The 24,688-nt window shown below is 41.3% G+C and overlaps 1 protein-coding gene across 28 annotated transcripts in view; it reads left to right on the forward strand.

Annotated features, from left to right (window-relative positions):
• The window catches only part of TNRC6A (trinucleotide repeat containing adaptor 6A), a 59,529-nt gene that overhangs the window by 15,372 nt on the left and 19,469 nt on the right, over positions 1-24,688 (forward strand). For 7 of the 28 annotated variants that reach the window (XM_085514071.1, XM_085514083.1, XM_085514069.1 and 4 more), the window contains 6 exons: positions 2,655-2,702; positions 5,045-5,080; positions 11,238-11,328; positions 14,230-14,251; positions 20,281-20,616; positions 22,946-22,993. In XM_085514071.1, coding sequence (XP_085370197.1) covers positions 2,655-2,702; positions 5,045-5,080; positions 11,238-11,328; positions 14,230-14,251; positions 20,281-20,616; positions 22,946-22,993 — 581 coding nt within the window. Of the gene's footprint in view, positions 1-1,814; positions 1,973-2,654; positions 2,703-5,044; positions 5,081-11,196; positions 11,329-11,573; positions 11,637-14,229; positions 14,252-17,136; positions 17,655-20,280; positions 20,617-22,945; positions 22,994-24,688 lie in introns of those variants that run through there. The other 21 variants (XM_085514097.1, XM_085514072.1, XM_032447651.2 and 18 more) reach the window with 16 other exon arrangements.

Here is a 24,688-nt window from a genome sequence, read left to right on the forward strand (position 1 = left end):
TTAAAGGCGAATAAAATGGCATTCATTATTATTTTATTTTTTTCACTAACATTAATAAGAATGGTGAAAGCCAATTGAAACTGAGCAGGTAAACGTTCATGATGATGTTGCAAGCTGGATGCATGAAGAGAGCAAGGACTTCCCCATGCTAAGAAAACCACTTTTCAATGCAGCTCTTATAATAAAGCAAGCAGGACGATGCTTATTTCCATGTGAACAGTGGAAGGGAGCTTAGAAGAAAATGAAATTCCTGAACAGTACTGCAGGCACATACAATAACAGTGATTCCTTGAACTGTAGCTGTTCAGACTGCTGGGATATTTTTAACTAGGGCTTTAGAACTAAATGCAGGAATGGCAGCAAGCAGCTGACTGAATGACAGTTTGGCTGTGCACAAAAACAACCCAGCATGGGGCCAGACAGAATATATTGAAAGCTAATATATCTCAATATTTTTCCTTGCAGAGATGTAGTAGCTACAAGTATGACATCAGTGTACTTGGTATGGCACAAGTGCCTTCACAGACCAGCCTTTCTAAAAAGAAAAGGATGATTTGTACTCACTGTATGATCTGTATTCACATATCAGACAGCCTGCTCAGAGTGGTGCATCTGCCGCTTTCTAAGAATATTATCCTGTAAGCTTTGGAACTTGGCAGCAGAAGTCAGCCATAGTGTTTGTAAATGCTTGTTAAGTTGACGAGTTTAAAACTAGTATTGCAAATCACCCCCTTATAAAAGCTTATTGTTTATGCCAGTAACAGCACTTTAAATTGCTCTAACTATATATATATATGTTTAAGACCCTCTTTGCCATTAGTTATTCTGTAGACTTGGGCAGTGAAAATTAAATGATTTCACTTTCATTTTTAGGAACTTTGCAGCTTACACTGGCAGTATTTGGGCCACAAAGACCCCATCCCAGAGCTTCCTCAGCCTCTGTGGATGCGGCTCTGCCTACTGCAGATTTCTGTCTGATCTCATCTTCCTTATCTCAGCATCACAGTTCTCAACATTACTGTTCTCAATTCGCTTCCTGTCAGCCCTCTCAACTGGTTTGATTTCTCCAAAGTAATTTATGGGATATTTTGACTGAACTTGAGAGCAGTAAAGCAGAGTGTGGCTCAGAGCTTCTCCTCTCTATTGCATGCATATGAAGTTCCAATAGCTCTGTTTACTCTTTGCATTAAGTTTAGTGTTCATATCAATCAACTTCTAGCTAGGTTAGTGAGCACTGGGTGCTTTTCAGCTCCTTCCCTCGACTTTATGAAGCTTGTGGAAGGATAATTGAAGCAGAATTGTCTTATTTGATGGTGGTTATTTTGACATTAATGCTTTTCCACCAGTCTTAGCAGCTACTGATGACCCAAAATTCAGAGCAGAGCTGTATCAGCAGTGCCCAGGAACAGAAAGAACCGTGACACAAAGGGGAAAATATCGGTGGAAATCTGTGTTATTTTCCTATTTGCGTGTTATTTTGCAATCCTCGGGGATGTGGCTGCTCTTTTCTATGGGATGCTTCATAAAGGAATGCTTAGAACTCAGTGTGTTTTCAAGGTTAGTAAGGAGTGCACTGACACCCAAAGCAATTTGCTGGTCAAAGGGAAGGAGCTCTGCTCAGATCTATCCATCCACACACAGATGGACACTGCCGAGGCCTAGTCCGGGTCAGGCCCCGAAACGAAGCGAGGGCTCCGTCACTTCAACCCGTCTCTAGGGCGGTTGCTACGGCGCCATGTTGGGAGAGCTCGGCAACCCGGAAGCGCTTCGGGGGGCGGGGTTTCGTTTCCTGTGCGGCGGGGCCGGACCCGGCCGGGTTAGGAGGCAGGAAATGGCGGCGGTGCTGCAGCAGCAGCTGCCGGGCCCTCCCGCTCCGCAGTGCCGGGCCCAGGCCGCTTAGAGCCGCCGTGCCAGCGCCGGGCCCGGGCCGCAGCCACGCCGGGCCGGACTCCGAGCACTTTACATACATGAGGTAGCGGGCGGGGCCGGGCGAAGGGAAGGGCGGGAGCCGCCGGGCTGAGGAGCCAGAGGGGTCTGGGGCGGCGGGCGGGGGAGGGGCTGGGAGGCGGCGGGGGAAGGGAATGGGAATAGGAAAGGGGAGAGAAGGGGAAGGGAAGGAAAGGAAAGGGAAGGGGGGCTCGGGGCGGCCCCGCCCGGCTGCGGGCTCGGCCCACCCGGCGGGAGCGGCCTCGGGCGCGGGAGGAGGCGCGGCGGATCGCTCCGCTCCGCTGCTGAGCTTTGCCCTCCCGTCCCGCTGCCGTTCGCTCCGTTCCTCTCCCGCAGTCGGTGCATGGGCTGAGGAGATGGGGAGGGATCACAAGAAATGAGGAGGGATCGGAGATGTGGGGATTGTGGTTTTGAGACGGATCCCCAAGTTTCAGTGATGCAGCAGAATCGCGTCCTTTGAAGTGCTGGAAACAATCCGGTGCGGGATGTGCGCTGTGGAAGGCTCCCCGGGCTCCGCTCCGTGCCCCGCTGTCCCCGGTTGACGGCCCGGCGCTCCGTGCTCCCCCCTGTGCTGCCGGCCGCCATGGGGCGCGGTGCGATGCGATGCGATGCGGGTGCGGCTCAGCGCCCCGCGGGTTGTGTTGGGTCGTTGCTTCCTGTCGCGTTGCTGTTGTTGATATGGGAACCGACATCGTTTTTTGTTCCAGAGAGTTGGAAGCTAAAGCTACCAAAGAAGTCGAAAGAAAACTAAGCAGGTAAGATGATCGAATCCACTCCTGAACTCAGAGCGTGGGGTTGGAAGCACTGTGGGGGTTGATCTGGGCCTTTAATGTAACGCTAATTGTACAGATTTAATCAAACGATGACTTGAAAATACATCCTGCTATTGCATAGAGGCATTGCTGTGATTTTAGTAAATATGCTGAGCACTTTGATGTGGTTTCTTACACATACAACATCAGATTCTATAATAGAATTTCTTTATTAGGATAGAATGCTTATGAAGAGACAAATAACTTGGCATTCTGTCCTAAGTTGAACCTAACAGTATTCCAAAAATGAATGAAGGTGAGGTTGGTTGGTTTGATTTTCCCATTATTCCTATACAGTTCAGGCAAATGTTGTTGAGAAGCAAGAAATTACTGTCTCAGGGGGGAAAAAACCCGGCTTTGAACTGAAATAAACTGCTGTGTGATTATGGGGTTTTTGCTTCTCATTAAGAGTTAAAGGTGGGAAATTTCTAGTTGTTGTGTAGTTTTTATCTCAGCATTTTACAGAATGGGCTGTTCCTTTTCAAATCCGTAACTCAACAGTAAAGAGTTACATTGAAGTGGGGATTTTGTGTGAGTTATATATGTCACTTCTGTATATAAGAGTTATTTTGCACTGTTTCAAGTCCAGTCGCATTCTTGCAAATATCTGTCATTTCTCTTCATCTCTTTCTATTCTCGTCCTACCTTTGTATGTATTCTTTTTCATTTAGGCCTTACAGGGACTTTCACGAGGGCCATTTGAAATACGCTGAAAGCCTGAATGTAGCTGATAGATTGCTGGTTTGAGCTCCTGGCAGCCTGTGTTTTTCTTGCTTACTGTGATTAATCAGTCCTGAACTTTCAGATTGATTTCCAATTCCACTGTGAAAACTGATTGGCTTTCCCCTATTGTCAGCGTATGTCTTTGGTTGTTTGGGGTTCTTTTGGTAGTAGGTTTAAATAGGAATAATTGTCCCGTTTTATTGATGGCATTTATGTAACTTACACAGAATCCTTAAGATTAATTAAAAGGGTCATTGTTAAATGGGTTTTACTTGAGTAGTAAAGCACGATTTTTTAAGTAATCAAATTATAATAAATCAAATTTCAACTTTTTAAGTAATCCTTCCACCAGAGATTCCAGAACAGTGTAAAAAACATAATGAAATCATTTTCATTCTGTACATAGTGCTTAGTATAACAGATAGCAGAAGCAATTTCAGAAACATATTCTTTAGATACGGTGATAAATTAAAAGTATTACGTCTCAAGTCTTAGTCGTAAGAATGTGATGATCTGTTGACTGAACTGTGAGCTCTTGTACTGGCAGCATAGATAGTGTAAAGAGGTGAAAGTAAACTAGAGCTGTGTAAACGAGGTGTTTGTGGGCAATGGGAGCAGATCAAGGTTCACTTCTGATATGAAACGGTTCTTGGTTTTGTGACCCAGGTATTTGTTTTACTCACTTAAAATATTCAGAACTTTTTTCTTTTCACTTTAACATGAATGTATCAGTTATTTTCAGAAAACTTTCTTCTAATTGCTTTCTTCTTAGTGAGGATGTTTGTTCCATGTGGGAGCACAGCTTGGCACAACGTGCCTGCTCTGCATGGGCTTGGTAATTGCATTAGTATTGCAGAACTCAACAGATAGCTGTCATTCTTTCTCTACTGTCATTATCTATGATCTTATTAAATTTGCAGTGACCTAGTCAAGTTGTAAAAGAACAAATATATCTTTTTTTATCATTATCTAGTAGTCCTGTGCCACAGTTTGTCTTAATGTAAAATTGTGGACTGTATATACATTCTGTTGTAAATTCAGTGGGATGCTGGCATTGCTTCATGTAAGTTCTGCAATTCCCTTTGGAGTTGATGCTCATGAATAAATTGTTTTTTAATCTCGCTAAGAATATTGCCTTAGACTATTGGTTTGTGATAGAATGAACGTTACAGCTGTTAATACAGATAGCTTATCCAGTTAAAGCGATGACTTTTAACCTCAGGTTTAGAAGTCTGGCAAGCTTGGCCTTTCATAGAAGGGTCTTCATTGGGTCAGCATCTTTAAAATGCTCTTTTGCAGAGCACTAGGTGTGTATTGCTGCTTGAGAAATAAGCACAGTGCGTGACTCAAACAGTAATTCAAATAAACACGTCTCACTTTTTGTTGTTGCATATTACAAGTGAAATGTCACCTGTTCAATCTGCCTCTGAACAAGAGTGTGTAACCCTCTGCTATTAACCAGAGGAACGCAGCTTAAATTTGGTTAAAATGAGGAGGAGTACAAAGGGCCATTCAGTTCTTCTGGTTTAAGAAATAACTTGTTAATTCTGTTTGATAAACAGGGCTTTCCTGCCTCACTTATGTGGAACTGAGAGAAGGTAAATATCTGAAATACATTTACAGTTTTATTCCTGAGCACATAGGTTTGACTTTTACTTCCCAAGCATGCATGTCACGAGAAAGGTTCACAGCACAGCTTTCATTCACCCATTTTTCTGCTCCATCTGCTTTGGCTGCAGGCTCTCTGTGTTCTCGGGGAACTGACTTTACCTGACATCACATGTACCTCTACATCTCACCCACATATTCTGCTAAGTTTCTGCTGCGTGATTTTCTTTCTTCACTCTTCTGTGTTAGATTAACAACCATCTTTCCACAAGGCTTTCCTGATTTGCTTTTGAAAATAGCTGAGATGGCTCAGCGATAGAGGCATAGGGATGAGAATCAGAGTGTGAAATGCAGCGGTTTCTGCTGATTCTTGATTTCTGTTTGTGTTGGGAGAGCAGGGGTTTCGTTTTATTTTTTTCCCCAATAAACTTCTGCAGTCAAATGGGAAGAGCTTATTGCAAAGAGGCAGCATCCTTTCAGAACCCTTAGAGATGCTTAGGCAAAATGATACATTACTTTCTCATCTACCCAATAAGTAAGATGCTTTTTCAGCTCGTGTGTAATTGTCAGGTTGTCCCTGGAAGACAGTTTGCTCTTACCAGACCCATCCTGCAGTACGCTTCTTGACTCTGCGTTGATAATACTGAAGCTGTAAGGGATGCACAGCTGTACGGTGAAGGTGGTGGACTGGAACAGTCAGCGTTCACATTCATGCCTCTGTTACAGATATCCTGTATGACCAGTTTGTTTAAGGAGGAGCAGTTTAATAGTTCTTTGCTTTCCCATTTGTAACGAAGATAGGGATTGTTTATTGCAGCTGCTGAAGTCTTGTATATTTGGGTGACAAATGTGTTGGGAAAGAGATTTGTGTGCTTATGTAGCAGTGAACATTGATAGACCCTAATCTGGAATGAAGCTTCAGGGACAAAATGTAACAAAAATATTATTCTGGAGTTACGGTGTATTTTCAGTTGTTGTAGTTTGGAATGTGGTTCTGTTGAACCAGCTTCTGCATGAGAAGAATGAGAAAGGTGAGTGAATTCCACACGGTTGTTAGTGCTAGACGTGTTAGTTGAATTTTTATCACTTTTATGGTGGTAATTTGAAGACTGGTATTTAAAAGTAAAAAAGAAAGTAGCTGGCACTCATTTGCCAATTAGTTATGCATTGAAGTATCAGTTTATAGCTTGGCAGCACCTCTTCTATACCTTAATAGCTGGAAAGAACACAGATGTAACATTTCTGATTCAGTGGTTTTCTCATTGGTGGCTTTCTTGGCTCTTGTGTAACGTACTGGGTTTTTGTGAACTTCATAGTAATGGCTTCTGTGCTGTGAACTTGGAGAGTGTTCCTTTCATTGTGATGCACTGTTTTGCGGGAAGCATTAATAAGGGAATTAAGGGGTCAATTTTTAGCCAGAACACACCTTTTCTAATTGGTTCTTGTATAGAAAAGTTAGCTACTGGTTTTTAGAAACTGAGAAATAACTTTATTGTCAGCTGTATATGATTGCACTATTAAAAATATCTTAGCAAACTATTAGGCAGAAATAAAGATGTTCTAAGTTCTGGAAGTATGTTTGGAAGGCTGCATGTAATGCCAACACGTTGGGTATGTAGTACATGCTCCATGCTTAGTGCCTTTGCAGAATTATAAGTGACTTTTCAGCTCTGTATTCTTATGTGCAGTTTTCTGTCAGTGTTACATCTGTGGTGTTGCAGCTTAATTTGTAACTAGAAGATAACCAAGATATATATATCACCGTAAATTTTAGAGTGGTTTCAAAACTGTATATAATGACTTCTAATTGCGTTTATGTTTAGTAGTGTAGTCATGAACTTAGATAAGGCAGAAATCCAGAAATCCTGAAGGCAGAAGCTGATGACTGGTGATACAGCATCCTGAGTGATGCTGTCCTCTGAAGAAGTGGGTGATGGATATTGATTTACATTCAGTTATTAATAAATATCTTTTCCCTCTCAGGGCCACCAAGGGCTGGTTGGTTCCTGGTCTCATTCCTGCAGCGTGAGGTGCCCCATGGGAGTCCCCCATTGGCTGGGAGCAGTGGGCACAGTGTTCTTAGTGTAGGGACAGAGCACTCCAAAAGCTTCAGCTCAGTGTTCGGAGAGCTTCAACATCAACCTAAGATGTAACACCTCTGGGAGAAGCCCTGCACAGCCTCACTGCTTCTGAAAGCATTTTCCACTGTTGTTAACGGTGCCTTTAAAAATGTGCTAGCACCATCTTGTGGGGCAGTGAGACTTTAATTGGGTTTGAAAGTGAGTTCAGGAGGTATCTGCTTGGCAAGCAAACACTGTGTGAGCATCTGTAACAGTGCTGACATCTTCAGAAGCATTTGAAGGATGAATTCTAACTGCTAGTGTTAGCTTGAAGAATCTCAAAGCCCAATTAATGCAATTCTGTTACAGAAGTAGTTTGGTTCTGGTAAATGCTGGATAACTGCTGTTAGTGGTGAGATGGCACATTGTTTTCTTTCAGAATTGACATTTGCAGTGTGTTTGCACTGTGTGCTTTTCGCTCTGAGATGCTGCGTTCATAATAATGCAGGGAGAGTCTTAGATCTTAATTTGTGTCAAAATTCTTCTTGTAACCATGATTCCCTCAGTGGGGTGACAAGAATTGTAATTTCATTGAGGCATAACGTCTTCCCTTTTGTAAATTATAAGAGCAAAGATAGCATGCTGTACAAACATTAATCACTGAATCCTCATTATGTCTTCCAGAAAGAGTGCGGTTCTCCTGTAGTGTAAGAAGAGAAGCTAAACACGTCTAACTGTCTTCTCTGTTTTGGCACAGATAATTTTACAGTGCCAAGCTGGAACTTTTAAAATCAGACATCATTAGAACCTTGTGGAAGAATTAAAGTTATAAGTACAATATGATTTGATGTAAGTTAGTATCTGGGCTGCTTACATTTGGAACATTGTGACTGCTTCAGTTTGCAAATAACAAATGAAGCCTCAGTGATAATAGGTATGAACTGAAAGACTCGAACTCATGTCACCCAGAATCAAAGGCACTTCTCTGTCTTGTAAAAGTGATGCAGACATTTGAGAAGGTGAGTGAGGTGCAGTTACAAGGTGGGCCAGATGTGCTGCTGCCGGCACTGTCCATGTACCCCATCAACGGGATAAACCTACCCAGATGCAGGGAAGAGTTCAGCTAGGGAATTTAGTCATCTTCCTTTTTTTTTTTTGGTCTTATTTCTGTGTTTCATGTGAGGTCCTACAAAGTATCATGGAGCTGTTGACAGTTTGTAGACTGTTACCAGAAATTTGAGTACCAAACAGGAATAGGGAGCTATTCAAGGGCAGGATGATACAAGGGAAATACTGTGTTACACTTCTGTTTCTAGGAATGTAGCATTAAAATGTATTATTGGTTGTATGTTTTAATAGGTGTTGGGGTTGGGTCTGTGGCACTCAGTGTCATGCATTTATGTGTTAGAAATAAAAGAAACTTGCTCTTTCAGCTGTTGGAGGTGGAAACTTAGGTGGAAACTTAGGAGTCTGCTTTGGACTGATAGCTTAATAGGAATTAACTTTGTATTTTAGGTTTAAGTAAGAGTGTCTTCCTCAAAAAATGGATGTTTTTAATGCAGAGGATGGGCAATAAGGGCTTTACTGCTAATTAACTGCAGAGTGGGTCAGTTTTGCTTTTCAGTCACTGAGATGTGACGTAATGGTAATGTAATGCTATTTTTAGGAGCTGCCTATAGGTAGGCAGCGTGCTGCGTTGTCTAGGGCTCTGATGCATACTAACCATGGTGTGTGTGTTCTGAGCTGGCTTTGTCATGCAAAGTCAATTTAAATACATAAAAATTGAATAATTAGTGTTATAATTTAAGTATTCTGTTGTTGCTGTACCGTGGTAGAGTAATCCAGAAGTAACTGTGTCGGTTGGTAACATTTGTATTCTAAAAACGTAATCATTTTGACTTAGTTGTAGCAGGACGAGTCACTTTTTTTGTTGTGAAAATACTACTTTGCATCGTACAGTGCTGCAGCTTTCTTCTAAAACCCGAATGATTTCAGTTTGCGCATTCCCAGGGCTCAAGGCGAGGATGGACAAAACATGTGTCACATACACAGCACACAAATGTCACTGCGGGTTAATCATTACCCCAAATTTGCACAGCATCCAAGGGGTTGCTTTAAAGCAAATTGGCACGCTGTGACTGTTTCCTGCAGTTACATGACTAAGCTCTTAGTTATCCGTGGAAGATTTTTGATGCTTAACTGCAAATTGTTTTTATATATAAAGACAGCCCTTTTTTTGTACAGAGCTAAACACTGGAGATATACGCCTGATAAGGCTGCTTATCCCCACTTTGACATAGGTTCGCTTCCGTCAGTTGTTTCTCAGCTTTTCCTTTTTCTGTGGTAAATAGCATGGGAGACTGCTCAGTTGTACTGCCCGAGAGCTGCACGGCAGCCAGGAATCCCAGCTCTTCTGGAACTGCAGCTGGTGAGGCACAAAGCACAGGCAGCAATGGGACAGGGCTGACTGCTTGTGAAATGCTACTCTACAAGTGAGGGCTTCTTCTGTTCTGAAATTTATTCATAGAGTAAATGAGGTGTCATCTTCCTTAGTCAACACTCGTGGAGTTTGTTCCCACATCCCATTCAAAGTATGCTAGAAACTAGGGAGGTGTTTGGAGAACATGATTGGCTCAGTGAGAGGGCGGTGTGCGCTGGACCGAGCATTAGGGCTCTGCATATCTGGTTGTTTGTGGCAGCCTATGAATGCTTCAGGAAGAGGCTGCAAAACATCTTCAGCCTTGTTTTTTTGTGGTTTTTTTTGGAGGGGGTCATTGTTGTTAGTCTTGTCCAAGCTAGAAGCTTCCAAGCCCTCCACCTTTAAACATTCCTAACTCTCACATGGTGAAAGTAGCCTTACAAGTAGGCTTTCTAGGAAATACAAATTCTTTACTGTCTGAATCTCGGACACTGAAGTAAGCAGGCATTGGTAGGTTTCCTCTGCCTTAAAGCATTTGGTGCAAGCTGCTGCCACTTGCCTTTTTATATTTGGTTTCATTGCTGTTTTCTTGACTTTGGAATCCTTCTTTTTGTGAGCAATAGTTTTTATTCTGATACCTGAAACAATGCATTAATCTTTGTGCATTTTGTTTTGTCGTGAGCTTTTTTGCATGATTAGCCCAAGTCCTTGTTTTGTCTGCTGACTCCCAGTCTTTTCTACCCATTGTGGTTTTGTGTAGATTTCCTTCTTGTTCTCATCAATAATCACTGCGTCTCCTCAAGCATGACATTAAAATACAGTTTGTTATTAGTTCATGCTGACACAAATAGATTGCATGCCTTCATTCTTTCCTGCTTTTGGTGCTCTCCGTGTTTTCTCTACTGTTTTTATTTACTAAGGTCTGACTTGAAGAGTGTAGCATAATCTGGGAAGCGGTGTTACTGCAAAGCCTTCTGTTTTAGCACCTGAAACTTTGTATTACGTGCATTTAAAATTAATGACATGTGAAAGCAAAACCTGTTATTACAAGTTAAAGTTTTGTCACTCAGTTTAGGAGCTCTAAAATTGCACTGCTGTTGAGAGCTCTGCTCTGACCATGCTCTTCAGTTGGTACCTGCTTGTTCATACATTCTTTATGTCAGCAGTAGCATCTGTACACGTGCACAGCTTGCTGAATTAGCTCAGTGCTTTGGCAACAAAATGGGTATGCGTTGCTTGGTTGTTGGCAGAGACAGTGTATAAGATGTGTGAGTGCTGCAGATGCCTGCCTGGGGTTGATAGAGGCAGTGCATGTGGCTGGGGAGCTGCCCACGGCCTGGTTCATGCTGGGTCAGAAACAATGGCACATGGCAGTGGGAAACATGGTCTGCGAGAGCTCAGGAACTGATTCACAACAGGGAGAGTTTTGGGGGGCTTGAGGGGGAAGGGTGGAAATCTTGTATGTACCTTGGCACTGCAGCTGCCCTTAAAAGTTTTGTCACTTGTGATTTGCAGTGAAAGTACATTGTCCCTGTGGGAGTCTTGCTTCTAATTGGATAATATTTCTCAGTTCCTTTTGGGTCTCTCTGATATAATTGTTCTAAAATGAATGTATGTGTGTACACAGATTGTATTTTGGGAGAGTTAATTACCAACTGTGTGGTTCAGGGATTTAGTGCAAGAAGAGGAAGAACAGTTGATGGAAGAAAGGAAAAAGAGAAAAGAAGACAAGAAGAAGAAGGAAGCTGCTCAAAAAAAGGTACGTTGAGCTTTAAAAAAGAGCACTGGTGGATTTTGCTTCATTAATACTAAATATTGTTTGATCTGGTCTTTAACAGCAGTGTTCTCTTAATTTCGCTTTTTATGCTTTATGTGTTCTGCCAGTATTATAATGGTAACTGACATCTTGAACGTCTTAACTGGCTTTGTGTACAGGTTACTTAGAGACTAAATATTCTTCTGAGATAACCTCTCACTTTCCTGATTCTGTTCTCTAATTGAAAGCTTCCTCAGGGGCAGTTCTTTGGCCTAAACAGAGGTGTTCCCTGGGCACCTATGGAAAATTAGGTATGTTTAATCTTACAGCAAATCTAAGTTTAAATCACATGTAAAAGCTGCTTTTGGAAGAAGTGAGATATTTGCTCACGTTCCAAACTAGAGCTTCCCTAATCTTTTCAGCAGCTGACAGCAAAACTGCATCGTCACTATTGGATCTCAGTTGTAAAAGTATAACTCATTTTCCTCTTGAAATTTTTAATCAAAGGCTGTAGTGGAGAGGCAGCTGGTTTACTTGATGAATGTAAATCTTCTCAGAGGTTCTTCATAGCCCCCCAAAGTTTAAAATTGTCATGAGTTTGAAAGACATGCTTGAATGTAACCTTTAGGAGAATTAAAAGCTAAATTGCCTGAAATTGAAAGTTTGGGTTTGCTTTTTCTGGTGGTGGAGTACCTGCTAAACTGTTCCTAAGCCATGTGGCTTTGTTTACTTGCTGTATGCTGAGAATAGCAAAATGTTACATACCTGGACTTCATACATCAAAAAATGTGAGAAGTTCCTATGGATGGAGCAAGAATCTGTATGATGCTGTAAGGGGGGTTATTTGTGTTTCTGGAGAAGCTTGAACTTGATCTGGATTAAAGATAACTCTCTGAGAAACGGCAGTAACAAGCTGTTAACCATTGAAAAGAAAAAAAACAGTTAAATAGTCCTAGTACAGACGTGGCTTGATTCTAGAATTAAATGGTAAACTTAATAAATTAGCTCTCAAATGTTCTGGGGAATTTTTAACTGCTCCTTCATATTTGTGAGTAGTTTCAGTTTGTCCAAAACTGCTCATTTCATCTGATAGTCTTTTTCTGTTTGATCTCTTCAGAACTTACTATCTGGTAATATATATATATATCAGTATATATCAGTCTTGGGCATGCTAGCAAAGGCTTGAAAGCGCATAACCATGTACAAGCTAATGGAAGGGAAAGCTAATGCTTGGTTTTGTGCATGCTGTAGTCTTATAAAAAAAGGAACTAAAAGACGATGCTGTAGGAGATCAGCAGTGGTTACAGATGTGTGGCACTTGGCTTGCAGAAGGTCTGTCCTTTTATTTGCACCTTGATGCAGAGCAGATTTTGCAGGACATCAACCTTTGGATTCCATACACCTTTTTATGCCCATAAAAAATATGCGTGGAAGCAAGTGTTCAGAACCAGCTGTTGTGCATAAACTATCCTGGAGATCCAAGTGCCCAGGAAACTTCCCAAGGCTTCAGTGTAATTTTTTTTTGTTAAACATATTGGTTAAATAAAGTCAGCATAGTGAAGAGTCATGTTATGTAGCAACCACAGGTACTGCAGCTGCCTTTTGGACAATGAGGAAGAGGAGCACTGACATTGGAGTCAGGGTATAAGGATAAGGGTAAACAGGCAAACTGAAAATGAATGGGATGAGGTTTTTAGAGGCATTGATATAAGCAGCCCTTGGTTTTACTTTGCTCTCGTTATTCCAGTGGGTGATGCATTGCCATTAGTAGAGTGGATTTTCTTCAGAGGAGATTTTGCAGACCTCTTAGTGTAGCTATTTTTATCAATCTCTAACAGCATAATTTTTATTAAAATAAATCTTTCTTGGGAGCACGAGGCTGTGTTTAGACAGTACAGCAATTTTTTGCAAGTGCCTTTGCCAGTTTAAGAAATTGAAGTGTTTTTCTGTTGATGTACTGTTAATTTCCAGAGAAGTGAGGATATGACAGTGAAGTGTCATGAATATCTTTTCTGTGTAAGCCCCAAGAGTATTAATATCTAAACCTAACCAAGGTTGACATCAAATGAGTGAATGAATTTTTTCATGTGCGCATGCTCTGTCTTTCTCTCAAGGTTTGAACTACAGATAATCAGAGCCTAAATATTGCTGCAAATGACTTCATTGTGTCACATGAATATGTGCAGTGCTGTAGTTAAGACAGGTTGTGTACAGTTACCAAAGTAACCCTATTAGATTAAGTCTCATTCCGCTTTAGCAATATAATGCATTTTGGAAGTGATAACTGAGAAGACTCTTCAGCTGGGAAGAACTGATTTCTGCTTCTGAGAGATCTTTTCTGAAGCCTGTTTCACTTGCTTTTCTAGGTAAATCCCCACCATTAAAATGTGTTTCCATACAAGAGATGTTTCTATCCTCATTTTTATTACAGGAAACTTTATTGCAGTAGATCTCCTATCTTTTCACTGTCACAGGAGCAACAAATTGAGCTGTGGAAATGAAAGACTGAGAGCTCTGGCATTTACTTTGCCTGCTTTAGATTTCTATGTTCCTCTTTGTTTCCCTGCTGTATTCTTCATGAGATGTGGTTGTGGCTTCCAGGCACAGTTTTTCACTCACATCAAACAGGTTAATTTGTAAGTTTAATTTAGTCTGTTTCACATGCTTATCTTTCAAATTAATTTGTCTTCTCTAACATTTTAGCAGCTTTCTAGGTGTGAGGAATAATAGGCGTGGGTTGGTTAGGGAGAAGTAGAAGGTTCTGATGGAGATTATTAAATAATTTTAAAGCATTTTAAAAGGAGGAAAGGCAAAAGCTAACGTTACTTGTGTAGCTGGCATGTGTACACGTGGCTCTTCCTCTTACCTGTGCAAACCACTAACACTTCTTCTTTCTTATTCTAGGCCATTGAACAAAAAATCAAAGGTAAGTTACTTTAGAGTTTTCTCTCTGTATAATATTTCTGCATTTTTAAGTATGGTGAATCATGTGGCTTAGCTGAAAGCTGTTGGAAAATGGGATCTCTGAGGTGTCAAAAAGTTGACACAAGTGGAAGAGTAAAAGGGAATGGTTTCTTCCTCGAGCAGGAATTTTTCTCACCTTCCTGTTTTCCATTCTTAATTACTTACTCAGCATTAGGCAAGTATGTAATACCTCAAGATCTCCTTAATTGCTTTTTTGCTCTTCTCGTCTGACTAGACCCACCAAATGGATCTGTTCAGAATGGATTTTCTAAGTTACATGTTAGTGAGGCTGGGAACATGATATATAAGGGACTGGTGTGTCCAGTTCTGATTGCTGTATGTGGAGGGTTGTTCCTGGCAAAATTATCCGTACTGTAAGAGCTGTAATGTAGCTGTTTGGTGCAGGCTGGGAATGCTGCCATTGCTCTCAGTGTTTGCAGGTTTAATAAATCCTCTGTTCCTTCTAGAAGCAGTGGAAACATCATTTTCACTTTCTTTTTAAGTTAGCTGGAAAGTGAATAACAGTCACATACGCAGTTGCACGGTGTGCTTCTTGAATCACTTTTCTGTGGGAACATTGGGTTTAGTTTAATAACTTGATCGATGTTAGAAACAGGAGCTTGGAAACCCTGCTCAGCATTGCTGCAGGTTTTGCTGAAAAATAGAAAACGCTGGAAGTGCTGCTGTGGTGTGAGGCAGCATGGTGGTGCAGGATGCTCTGTGCCTGCCTTCTAAGACGATATACCAGATCTAAATGGTGGAAGTGTTTGTATGTATTCTGAATTAACCATGTCTGGGGGAGAAAAATTATTAGCAAGGGAGAAAAATGATACAATACTTAGTTTTAAATAATAACATCCATTTTGGATGAACACCTGACCTGTGTACTTAGACGGTCCTGGTGTTGCATTAGAGATGGCCCTGCAGCAGCAACTGGCTAAACATGGCCTGGGGGGGTGAGCAGGGCACCCCGGGGGGGTCTTTACACAGTGGGGAAAATGCCTTTCTTATGAAGGATGAAATAAACTGTTTGTTTGCTTTCTCTTTGGAGATTGAGGGTTGTTTACAGAATAGAAATCTAGCATTCCAAACATAATGTTACCATGTTATTAAAAGGGTGTTTCAGCAAGCGTAGTGGGAATTCAGAGTTGTCAAAGAAGCACAAGCTGGCAGTCCCCTGAAGATGTATGGGCACGGTGGGATTCACATATGCAACTTTTTGCAAGAGTTTCTATAGGAACAAAATTTGTTGCTTGTGTTGCACCTCGCTCGTTCCTTGTTCTGCCTGTGTGTGTGTTCAGGATGCAAATTAATGTTTCATTAAGTCTCCGAGTTTCCATCACGTTGATGTCTTAAATTATTTATTTTGTGCATGAGCTGAAGATAAAATACAAGAGTGTAGGATCTCTAAATAATTCAGAATTATGTTCTTTCAGAAAAGTAGCCACTTCCAGGGGGGTGGGGAGCACAGGGGTTCGTTCTTTATTTCTAAGCACACCCTGGATGTTTCCATAATGTTTGTTTAGCAGAGGTAGAAATTGTTGCACCAGTAGCTGTCAGTGTGCATGCAAAGTATTGGAGCACCTGCTAAAGGAGTCAGAGGTGCTGATTTTTTTCTTCTTCCTTTTCGGGATTGAGAATGGAAGTAGTGGAGAACTGTCGATGTAAACTGTTTGGGTACAAATAGCATTTAACACAGTAGTATTGGTATTAAATATGTGCTTCATTCTTGTGGATCCCAGATATTCTAACCTGTCTGGTTCTATACATCTGGTTTTATCAAAAGAGGGAAGATGGTGTTCACAGGAGTTAAGGACAAACGCATTGAGTAGCTGTGAAGGTTTCTCTGTGTGACAGCCAGCAGAACAAATCCCTGTCTTGACAAGTGCCCTCCAAGTACTCTTGTATCAGGGGTTTTAGAAAAGAATGAAAGTCCTCTAACAGCTCCATAGAATTCTCAACAATCGCTCTGGTCTTCTGTCTGATGCCACAAAATAGGTATTTTTGCTGTGTTTGATGTTAGCACTGCTTTGGACAGATAAATCAATCCATTTCCCTGGGATTTCTCCTGAAACAGGCATCTGCAAACCATGCCTTGGCCAGGAGCAGTGATACACAGAGCACCAGCCTAAATGCTGCATAAGAATGTTTGGGGTTTGGTTTTGATGCTCACTTCAGTAACACGGTGCTGCTGCAGAATGGGAGATTTCATTAGGGGATCTTTTTTTAGAGTCAGACTTTAATTACATACAGAATAGCGTTGTGAAAGGATTTACAACAGCGGAGCACTGATGTTTGTGTGGATGCTGTGGAGGTGGCTGGTTGGTTGTTCTTAATGTTTTTTGTGCTTTGCAAAAACAGTAAAGCTGGATCCGAGCACATCCGTCAATCTCCTTTGCTTTGTGGAAGGCGCAGCTGTAAGGGCTGACTTCTCTTGCAGAACAGAATAAACTTCGAATCAGCCACTGAAACAGAAAGTGCTTTTAAAAATAGCTGGGTGTGGAATTGAAATCTTTGACTCATATTTCCCACCGTGGAAACTTCTTAATTCGTTTTTCTTCCCCGTGAAGCAGAATTGCTGGAGCACACTGAGCCTTCTGTTTGCATTGGGTGCGGGGTGTTTTTTTCGTCTGCCGAACTCTGCTTTACCTGATTGCAAGAGCTCTTGCGTTAGCTTTTCAACGTGTAAATAGCAAAAAATGAACAGAACTGTAAGTGCTTGCAGCTAAAATTGCCTGTATAAATGGCATCTGACTTACCTTTGTGCGGATCTTCAGGGGTTAATGAATTGGCAAACAGTGAGATATTTTCCAGATCAGCTAGCTGAGCTTACAGCTGCGGCCATTTTTCCACAACGAAAATTCTAGCACTACATCTTACGTGTGTCAGCTTGAAAGCCAGACTTCCTCTGTTTGCCCTTCAGCATTCCAGCACTGACAACTCTTTGGGGCATGACGTGCAGGCAGAGTGTGTTACAGTATATTTTTAAGGGGTCAGCTTAAACAGCAGCGAGAAGCAACGTTTAAATGACAGCTCGGTGCTGCTCTTTGTGTGGTTTAGGGGACGATTTGATCTTTGTGAGCTCATTTTGTTGCGAGCGAGAAACTGTTTTCCATCTGCACCGAAGTTATTCAGACAGCTGCCATTTTTTTTTTTACTGGAGGGGGAGTTGAAGTCACTGGGCCCCTACTCCAGGAGGAGTTGGCAGGCAGCACTCCTGTAGCAGTAAAATGACACCATGCTTCTCCTCCATTTTCTAATGAAATCTGCAGAGTGGGAAAGCAACACAAGTTGGAAGCGTCTGTCTTTGGAATCTCTCTGCAAACTTTAACTTCGCCATCCCCTGCTCTGTGCGTTCTCAGCAGGTTTGTTCTTTATAAAGAATCTGTGATTTTTATTTTTTTTTTTGGTGTTATTCCTTTCTGTAAAATGGCTGTTGTTTGACAAGTAAATTAGCTGTGATAGATAGTCTGCTAATAACGCTACTGTTCTGCTTTACAGTGGTTCAGAACAGAACGCTGCTGTGCACAACTGTTAATTAAGCAAGCAACTTGTTTGTAAGAAACTAGAAATGCTAAGGATTACGGGGTGCTGGAATTTCTAGTGGCCGCACTGGAATATGATCTATTATTTGATCTCCTGGGAAGTTGTGAAGCAGAAACTGTTGGGCACGATAAATTGTGGAGCTTTAAACTTACTCTGTGGTGCTCGGGGAAGTGAAGATGAAGTAATTCCATTGCACCTAAAAAGCACCTCTGATTTATTAACATACAAATATAAACTCTACCCATTTTAGTCTAACTGTATTAGCTGGTGATATTTCTCTATGTAGTTTGCTGATTGAAGCACAAAGAATACCATATTTCTTAAGGAAATTAATGCATTATATGAGAAGGATGTAATTTTCTTTAACTGTTTGGGAATCCCTGTTGATTTTGTAGCTTCTGGGTGGCTTGGCAGAAAGTAGCCTGGTCGTTATGTGTGTTCTTTTATAGTTGAAAGTGGTTCAAAGATCTAAAGGTCGATTAGATCTTTAGTTGTGAGCACTTAGTCTTAAAGCAGCAGTAATTAGGAAAGCAAACGATTAACATGATTAACATTGCTGTGTTGCAGCGATGCCCTAAACTTACTGCTTTCATCTGTTTGCATGTCTCATGATGTCGTACGGAGATAGTTTCACTTTATCTGAGAGGAGCAATTGTATATGAATGGAAATGGAAGAGAAGTGAATTTTTGGTTGACAGTTGTATGTGGGATCCAAAATCTCTTCTTGGGGGGTTACTTTCCACCAAGGCTGGCAGTGAAGCTAACAGATGTTACACACAGTGTGCAGAAGGCTACAGGAGCTGTGTGTGACCTTCAGCATTGCCATCGCTGTGTGACTGCCTTGGCGTGGTGATGGTTTGCTTGCTGCAAGGAGCCCTTGTTTTGTGTCGCGCTGTCAGCACGCCTCAGGTGTGAGCTGTAAGGAAGCCCTACAATTAGCATGAATCAGTTGTGGAAGGCGTGCTGATAGATCACAAAGCTGAGCTCTGGCCATTGGCTGCACAGACTGCCATATGTGAAGGAAACTGTTTTAATTTCCAAGCTTATTGCAGTACGTAGACCACAGAGATGTGATTGCTGCTCCTGTGTTGGGCTGCTCACAGATTCTGAGATATTTGCTAAAATGGATAGAACAACAAAATACGCTCAGTTATTTTTCATTTATCTCACTTCTAAAGCAGGAACTGTTGGAAGCATGGAGTGGAAATGCACTTGCATAAGATTTGTTTTTACTGAAATTGAGTTTCGATCTAAATTTGTTGTCATGCACAGAGTTTCATATGCATATAGGAGGGAATCTGAATTATCCGCTTATTGAATGTAGGCAATAACTTTAATGAATGGAATCTCATGCAGCGCTAGTAATTTTTTATCAGCTCCAATTTATCTGTGAGCTTTTGAATACCTTCTACTCCACGTGCTCTGTGCATTAAATTGACTCATGTCTGGGCCGTTCCTCCTCGTAGTTCCGTCCCTCTCCAGCCAGCTGTGAAATAGGGAGCAGCAGGTCAGCACTGTCAGAGTGTCTGAGTGCTGCTCTGCTCCACCCCCAGGATGTGCCAAAGGGTCTCCTGGGAAGCAATGGCTCATCCTCATTTTTCTATAGTAGCCTAAATATAATATTTCATTAAAACACAAAGCAGATGCTGAGTCTTAGGTGACGTTTTATTCTGAGTGTCCTGTTCGTCTCCTTTTCCTATGAGATCGTAACTTTTTGTATATGTTACACTTCTAAGTTTCCCATGGGAGTAAGAGTTCTATTTTTAGTATTTGAATGTTTTAACATAAGATTTAATTGTCAGAATGAACAGATGTAGCCCCTTTTCAGTATCTGAAGGGGGAGCTACAGGAAGTAAGGGGACAGAACCTTTAGCAAAGTCTGTGGTGATAGAACAAGGGGGAAGTGGCTTCGAGCACGAAGTGGGTAGATTTAGGTTGGATATAAGCAAAACATGTTTTACACTGAGGGTGGTGAGGTGCTGGAACAGGCTGCCCAGAGGTGTGGTTGGTTCCCCATCCCTGGAGACTTTCAAGGTGAGGCTGGATCAGGCCCTGGGCAACCTGATTTAGCTGTGGTGTCCCTGTTGATTGCAGGGAAGTTGGACTACGCAGCCCTTCAGAGGTCCCTTCCAACTCTAAGGATTCTCTGATTCTATGATTTGTCAGAAAAAGAGTGTAGGTTTCTTAGTAGTAGTGTGCTTTACCTTTGCTAGAAGGGATAGCGAGGCATTCCTACATCCAGATCTGTGCTGTTAAAGCTGTATGACTATGGGATAGTAGAGCTTTTAATGAGGAGTGAATTAAAATTATAATCAGGAAAAAAATAATTGCCATTGCATGATATCTAAACATATCGAAGCGTATCTACTTAGTGTTGAGTTATTTTAAGTTACTGTTCTGATGAATAACTTTGTCTAACTTTCTTTTTTTTGGGGGTGGGGGTAGTGCCAGAACAAACCAAGACAAGTGTAAGCCAGCCTCAGCCTGTCACCTCTAACGGCACTTCCACAGCAACCAGCACTAATAATAATGCCAAGCGGGCCACAGCCAACAATCAGCAGCAGCAAACCTTGCCTCGATACCCTCCTCGTGAAGTACCACCGCGATTTCGACACCAGGAACAGAAACAGCTTCTGAAACGAGGTCAGCAGTTACCAGTTATAGCTGCAAACCTGGGATCTACTCCTAAAGTATTAAACGGCCAGTCAGGAGGCAGCACTGTCACAACCAAACAGCCAGTGACCAACGGAGAAGTGCCGAACAGCAGCAAAAAACAGCCAGGTGAGGGGCAAGTGCCTTGGTTTTCTTTAATTAGAGCTGGATACTTGAAATGGGATTACTGACGAGCTATTTGTTCTAATATTACTTCAGGTGTAAGCTGTGGCATAATGAGAGATTCTCCAATGTTGTAGATTAATATTAAACATCACAGAATAATTTCAGCCATCTTTGTGCAAGATTGCCTAAAATGAAAGGCATCTGCTATATGTTGTTGCTGGTGGTGTACAGCAGATGCATACCAGTTTTTTAATAGATGTTGAAGCCAAGGTGACCACTACTGTATGTTCTGAATTTCCATTCTTTATCCTAATAGTTGGTTCAAGTATGATGATGGTACAAAGAAGTACATTCAGTTTTGATACGCGTATCTCAGGAAGAAGGATCTTTCAACTTCCAATTCTGAGTAGTATCTCAGACTTTTGTTTTTCAGATTTAGAAATGAATGGGATATGTCATCCTAGAATATCCAAATTGCTTTTGTTGTTAGGTCAGAGTTTCTCTTTCTTCATTAACCGGAATTTTGATTGTTTTAGAAAATCCTAGAGTCACAGACCAGCTTGGGTTGGAAGGGACCGTAAAGCCCATCCAGTGTTTGAATAGTAGTAGATCTTTGTGTCCTGCAAGTAACTAAAAGAGTGTAAGAGCCATTTGGGAGAGAGAAACGTTGGCCAAATTCCCTTCCCATTGTACAAAAGATTTGTGTTATCTTTAGTGTCCTCTCAGTCTTTGTGATGGCAGATCTTCTTAAACTGTGAGCAGTACTCAGGGCATTCCTGCACGTGCAAGGTAGACTTGTCAAATCTGGCAAATGGCATTGGGAGGCCGAGGTCTCACTTCTGTATGTACTGTGTGCGTGTCTGCTTGAAAGTTCTTTTGCCCAGTATAACCAGTGATAGTGTCTGTATGAGATGTTGTGAAGGTGAGTGCTTTGAGATGTGCAGGAAAGATGACAATAAAGGAAAATGATTTTTTCAGTGCTGGGTTTTTGTAATGGTTTCAGAATGTAGACTAATGAATTGATTTGTAAAGTAACGTAGCGGTGATGATAGTCCAGCATTGTGCAGGAGTACCTTAATTCTTTTGGGACTGAAAGCCTTGGTCTTATTCACCTTCCACAGTTTGTCTTCTAGACTCCAACCAGTACTTCTCCAATACACCCTGGAGTAACAACTTTTGAGTTTAGCTGTGATTCTAACTTTGGGTAGGTGATTTGTAAAAGCCAGGCAACACATGTACAGCTATATTTACATGCTTCCTTAAATAAACAAGCAAAAAACCACCCCTTTGTCTGTATTTAGTGTGTACAATCATCTGCAGTGCCATGTGCTCCTTTGGAAAGAGATACAGACTTATTGTACAGTTATTATTAAAATACAGTTATTTTAAGAAATCTACATAAATAACTCTTTACCAGAACATTTTCATACCAAATTCAGGTGATTGTAGTGCTGAAACTTCCCTCTGTGTATAAACTTCATGTAAGAGGAGGGTCTTGAATGCCACCTTGGTATGTTTGCTTGCCTTTATGCTTTGTTTCACATCAGAATAGCCAGGTGTTTATTCCACTGTGAAATGATTTATATAGTTACCTAAAATATTTGCTAGCAGTAATTACTTACAACTGTGGGATATAAGAGAACACGAGAGCTGTCAGGATTCTGGCTTTTGTCCAGGCTGAGTTATTTTGATTCTTTCATTGACATGAGTCATTCTTGCTTTATTCTTATACATCTTGCAGCAGTGCAGCTAATTTGCAACCAGAGCCTTTGGAAACAGAGTTCTTCATGTAAATTACATTGGTGTGGTCTTTTTTTGTCTTTTTTTTTTTTTCCCCTTGTGTATTGTAGGAGTAAGGGAAGAAGTGAGCAATTGAGACTGGCAGTTAGTAGAAATAAAGGTTGACTTAATTTAGGAAACATTGCCTTAAATGTAACAGTTATGATCTCCAGCTGAAAATGTGCCCCATTCTATATAAATGAAATCTTTCACATTAAGGAAAGAATTGGTCAAATTCTTAAATTAAAACCAGTTAAATGCCAAATGTATAAAAGCTAACTAGTGGTGGAAATACTTAGTAAAACCAGCAAAATTTCTACTTCATCTGGCCTACATTTAGGACTGAACTTTATATCAGTCTCTCTCCCCCTGTGCTGTGTTCTGAGCTATGGCGAGGCAAGTGATAGACCGAGAGAGAGCACTCTCAAGAGAAATCTCTCCTGAAGAGGGATGCTAATAGGTGGTTTAGAAGTTAAAAGTGCTTTAGGATCTCAAAGCTCTGAGTTACTTAAGCAGTGCTTCTGTAATTTTCTTGCTTTATTTTTTTTTGTAGGCATGCCTCCCATTCGGGACTTGGTGAGCCACTCCCCTAACCAGTCAGGTTAGCCATTTCAATCTCACCTTTTTTCACACGATGTGTGTTTGTAGTAGTTCTGTGTCTCACACAGTTCTGTCTGATTTTTTTTTTTCCAGTTCTATGGCTTATGTCTTTTCAATAGCATGTGCTGTGTGAATGTCTGACTCACATGTACTTTGTTTACACCTAGGTAAACATTTTCGATTTTCTAAGCTGTTAGGGTTCATGCAGAATTTTTTCTTTATTTTATTTTTTAAGACCAGGCTATGTGGCAACTTAGCTCTTAAATATGAGGGTTTTTTGCTTTTTTAAAAACCTCTCTGCTTGCTTGCTGTCTCTCGATGTTAAGGTGAATAATTTATGCAAGTTTGCTTTCTATCAGGGGTGTTTCACAGCATGGAGAGGAATTAAGTAGGTGATCATAGTCTGGAAATCTTCCTGTTCCAAGTACCCAGTTAGTGTTGGGCTGCATGTACATGTGGCTGTAGCTGTGTATGTTGCTTGCTAGGTGAGGCTGTGAGAAGCTCCTGCTGTTTAGCTAATTTACCAGAGGGCTAGATACTTGCCCAAGGGTGGGCAAACCACAGCTCGTGGTTGTGCTGCATGTGTAAGGGAAGGCCAGAAGAGGGGAGAGCGCGGGTATTTTTGTGCTATCTGCCAGATGAAAGGTGAGAGAGAATAGCTTCCTTCCTCAGAGTTTGGATTTTTTTATAGTTCAGGAGTTTGTGGGCTATGGAGATTTGAACAGGAGGATTTCGGAGCAGTGTGAAATCACTGATACATACTTGTGTCCAGGAAAAGGATGATTAGCCGAGGTAGTTCTGTTGGTAATAGAATGGGAGTCTGGATGGCTGGAAATTAATCATTACACCATGCTTCTCTATTGTGCTTGTCACAAACCATATTGCATCTAAATTAATACAATAGATTTCAATAAATTTAAGCTTTCATTCAATATATTCTCTTGCTGTGCAAATTACTGTGCTGCCATTTCACTCTGGCTTGTAGTCATAGCCTTTATCTCTTCACACTGAATTCAGACTGCTTGCCACCTATCTGTGTACTTCCATGCTGTTTTATAAAGCTGATCACGTTATTGGGATAACACTTATGCAATAACATCATGTTTTGTTAGGACGACTTTTTAATGCTCTCACTTCTCTTCTTCAAGTGAATGCAGGCAACTCTTTGATTAGTCCTTTGATGTAAGTTAAATGTCATCTTATGAAATGTCAGTGTGAGGTTTGAAATCTTGGACAGCTGCTCGTGTACTACAGTGTTTTTCCAGTAACATATCAGTGGGCAGGTTCTAGATTATGTTCTTCTGAATGAATGCTTTCCAGTTCCCCCGAGGTTGCTGTGTGGTTCCCTCCTCCAAGAGCCCAGAGCTGTAGAGTCGAGTAATGATTCAAATTTGTTATTCTCATTCAAAAATACAGGGTTTTCTCATTCCCATGGTATCCTCAAGTTCCTTTTGAGGGGCAGTAGCTCTCAAGCAAGGTCTCTTTAAATTGATATCACCTTCACTTCTCCTCAGTTCAGCCATTCATGCTTACCATGATAAACCTCGTCAGCTCTTCTTGCAGTGGAATCAGAGTGCTGAGAACAGGCTCCTGCTAAGTCATCTTTAGATGCTTTCTGTGTTTGGAACAGTTATTACCAGAAGTTGTATCTTATGTGTGTTTTAACCTCTGTTTTATTAATGTTTTTAATAGAGAA

Source organism: Coturnix japonica, chromosome 13 (assembly GCF_054131305.1).
Source record: "Coturnix japonica strain WE chromosome 13, WE-NBRP24, whole genome shotgun sequence".
NCBI classification, from domain to species: Eukaryota; Metazoa; Chordata; class Aves; order Galliformes; family Phasianidae; genus Coturnix; species Coturnix japonica.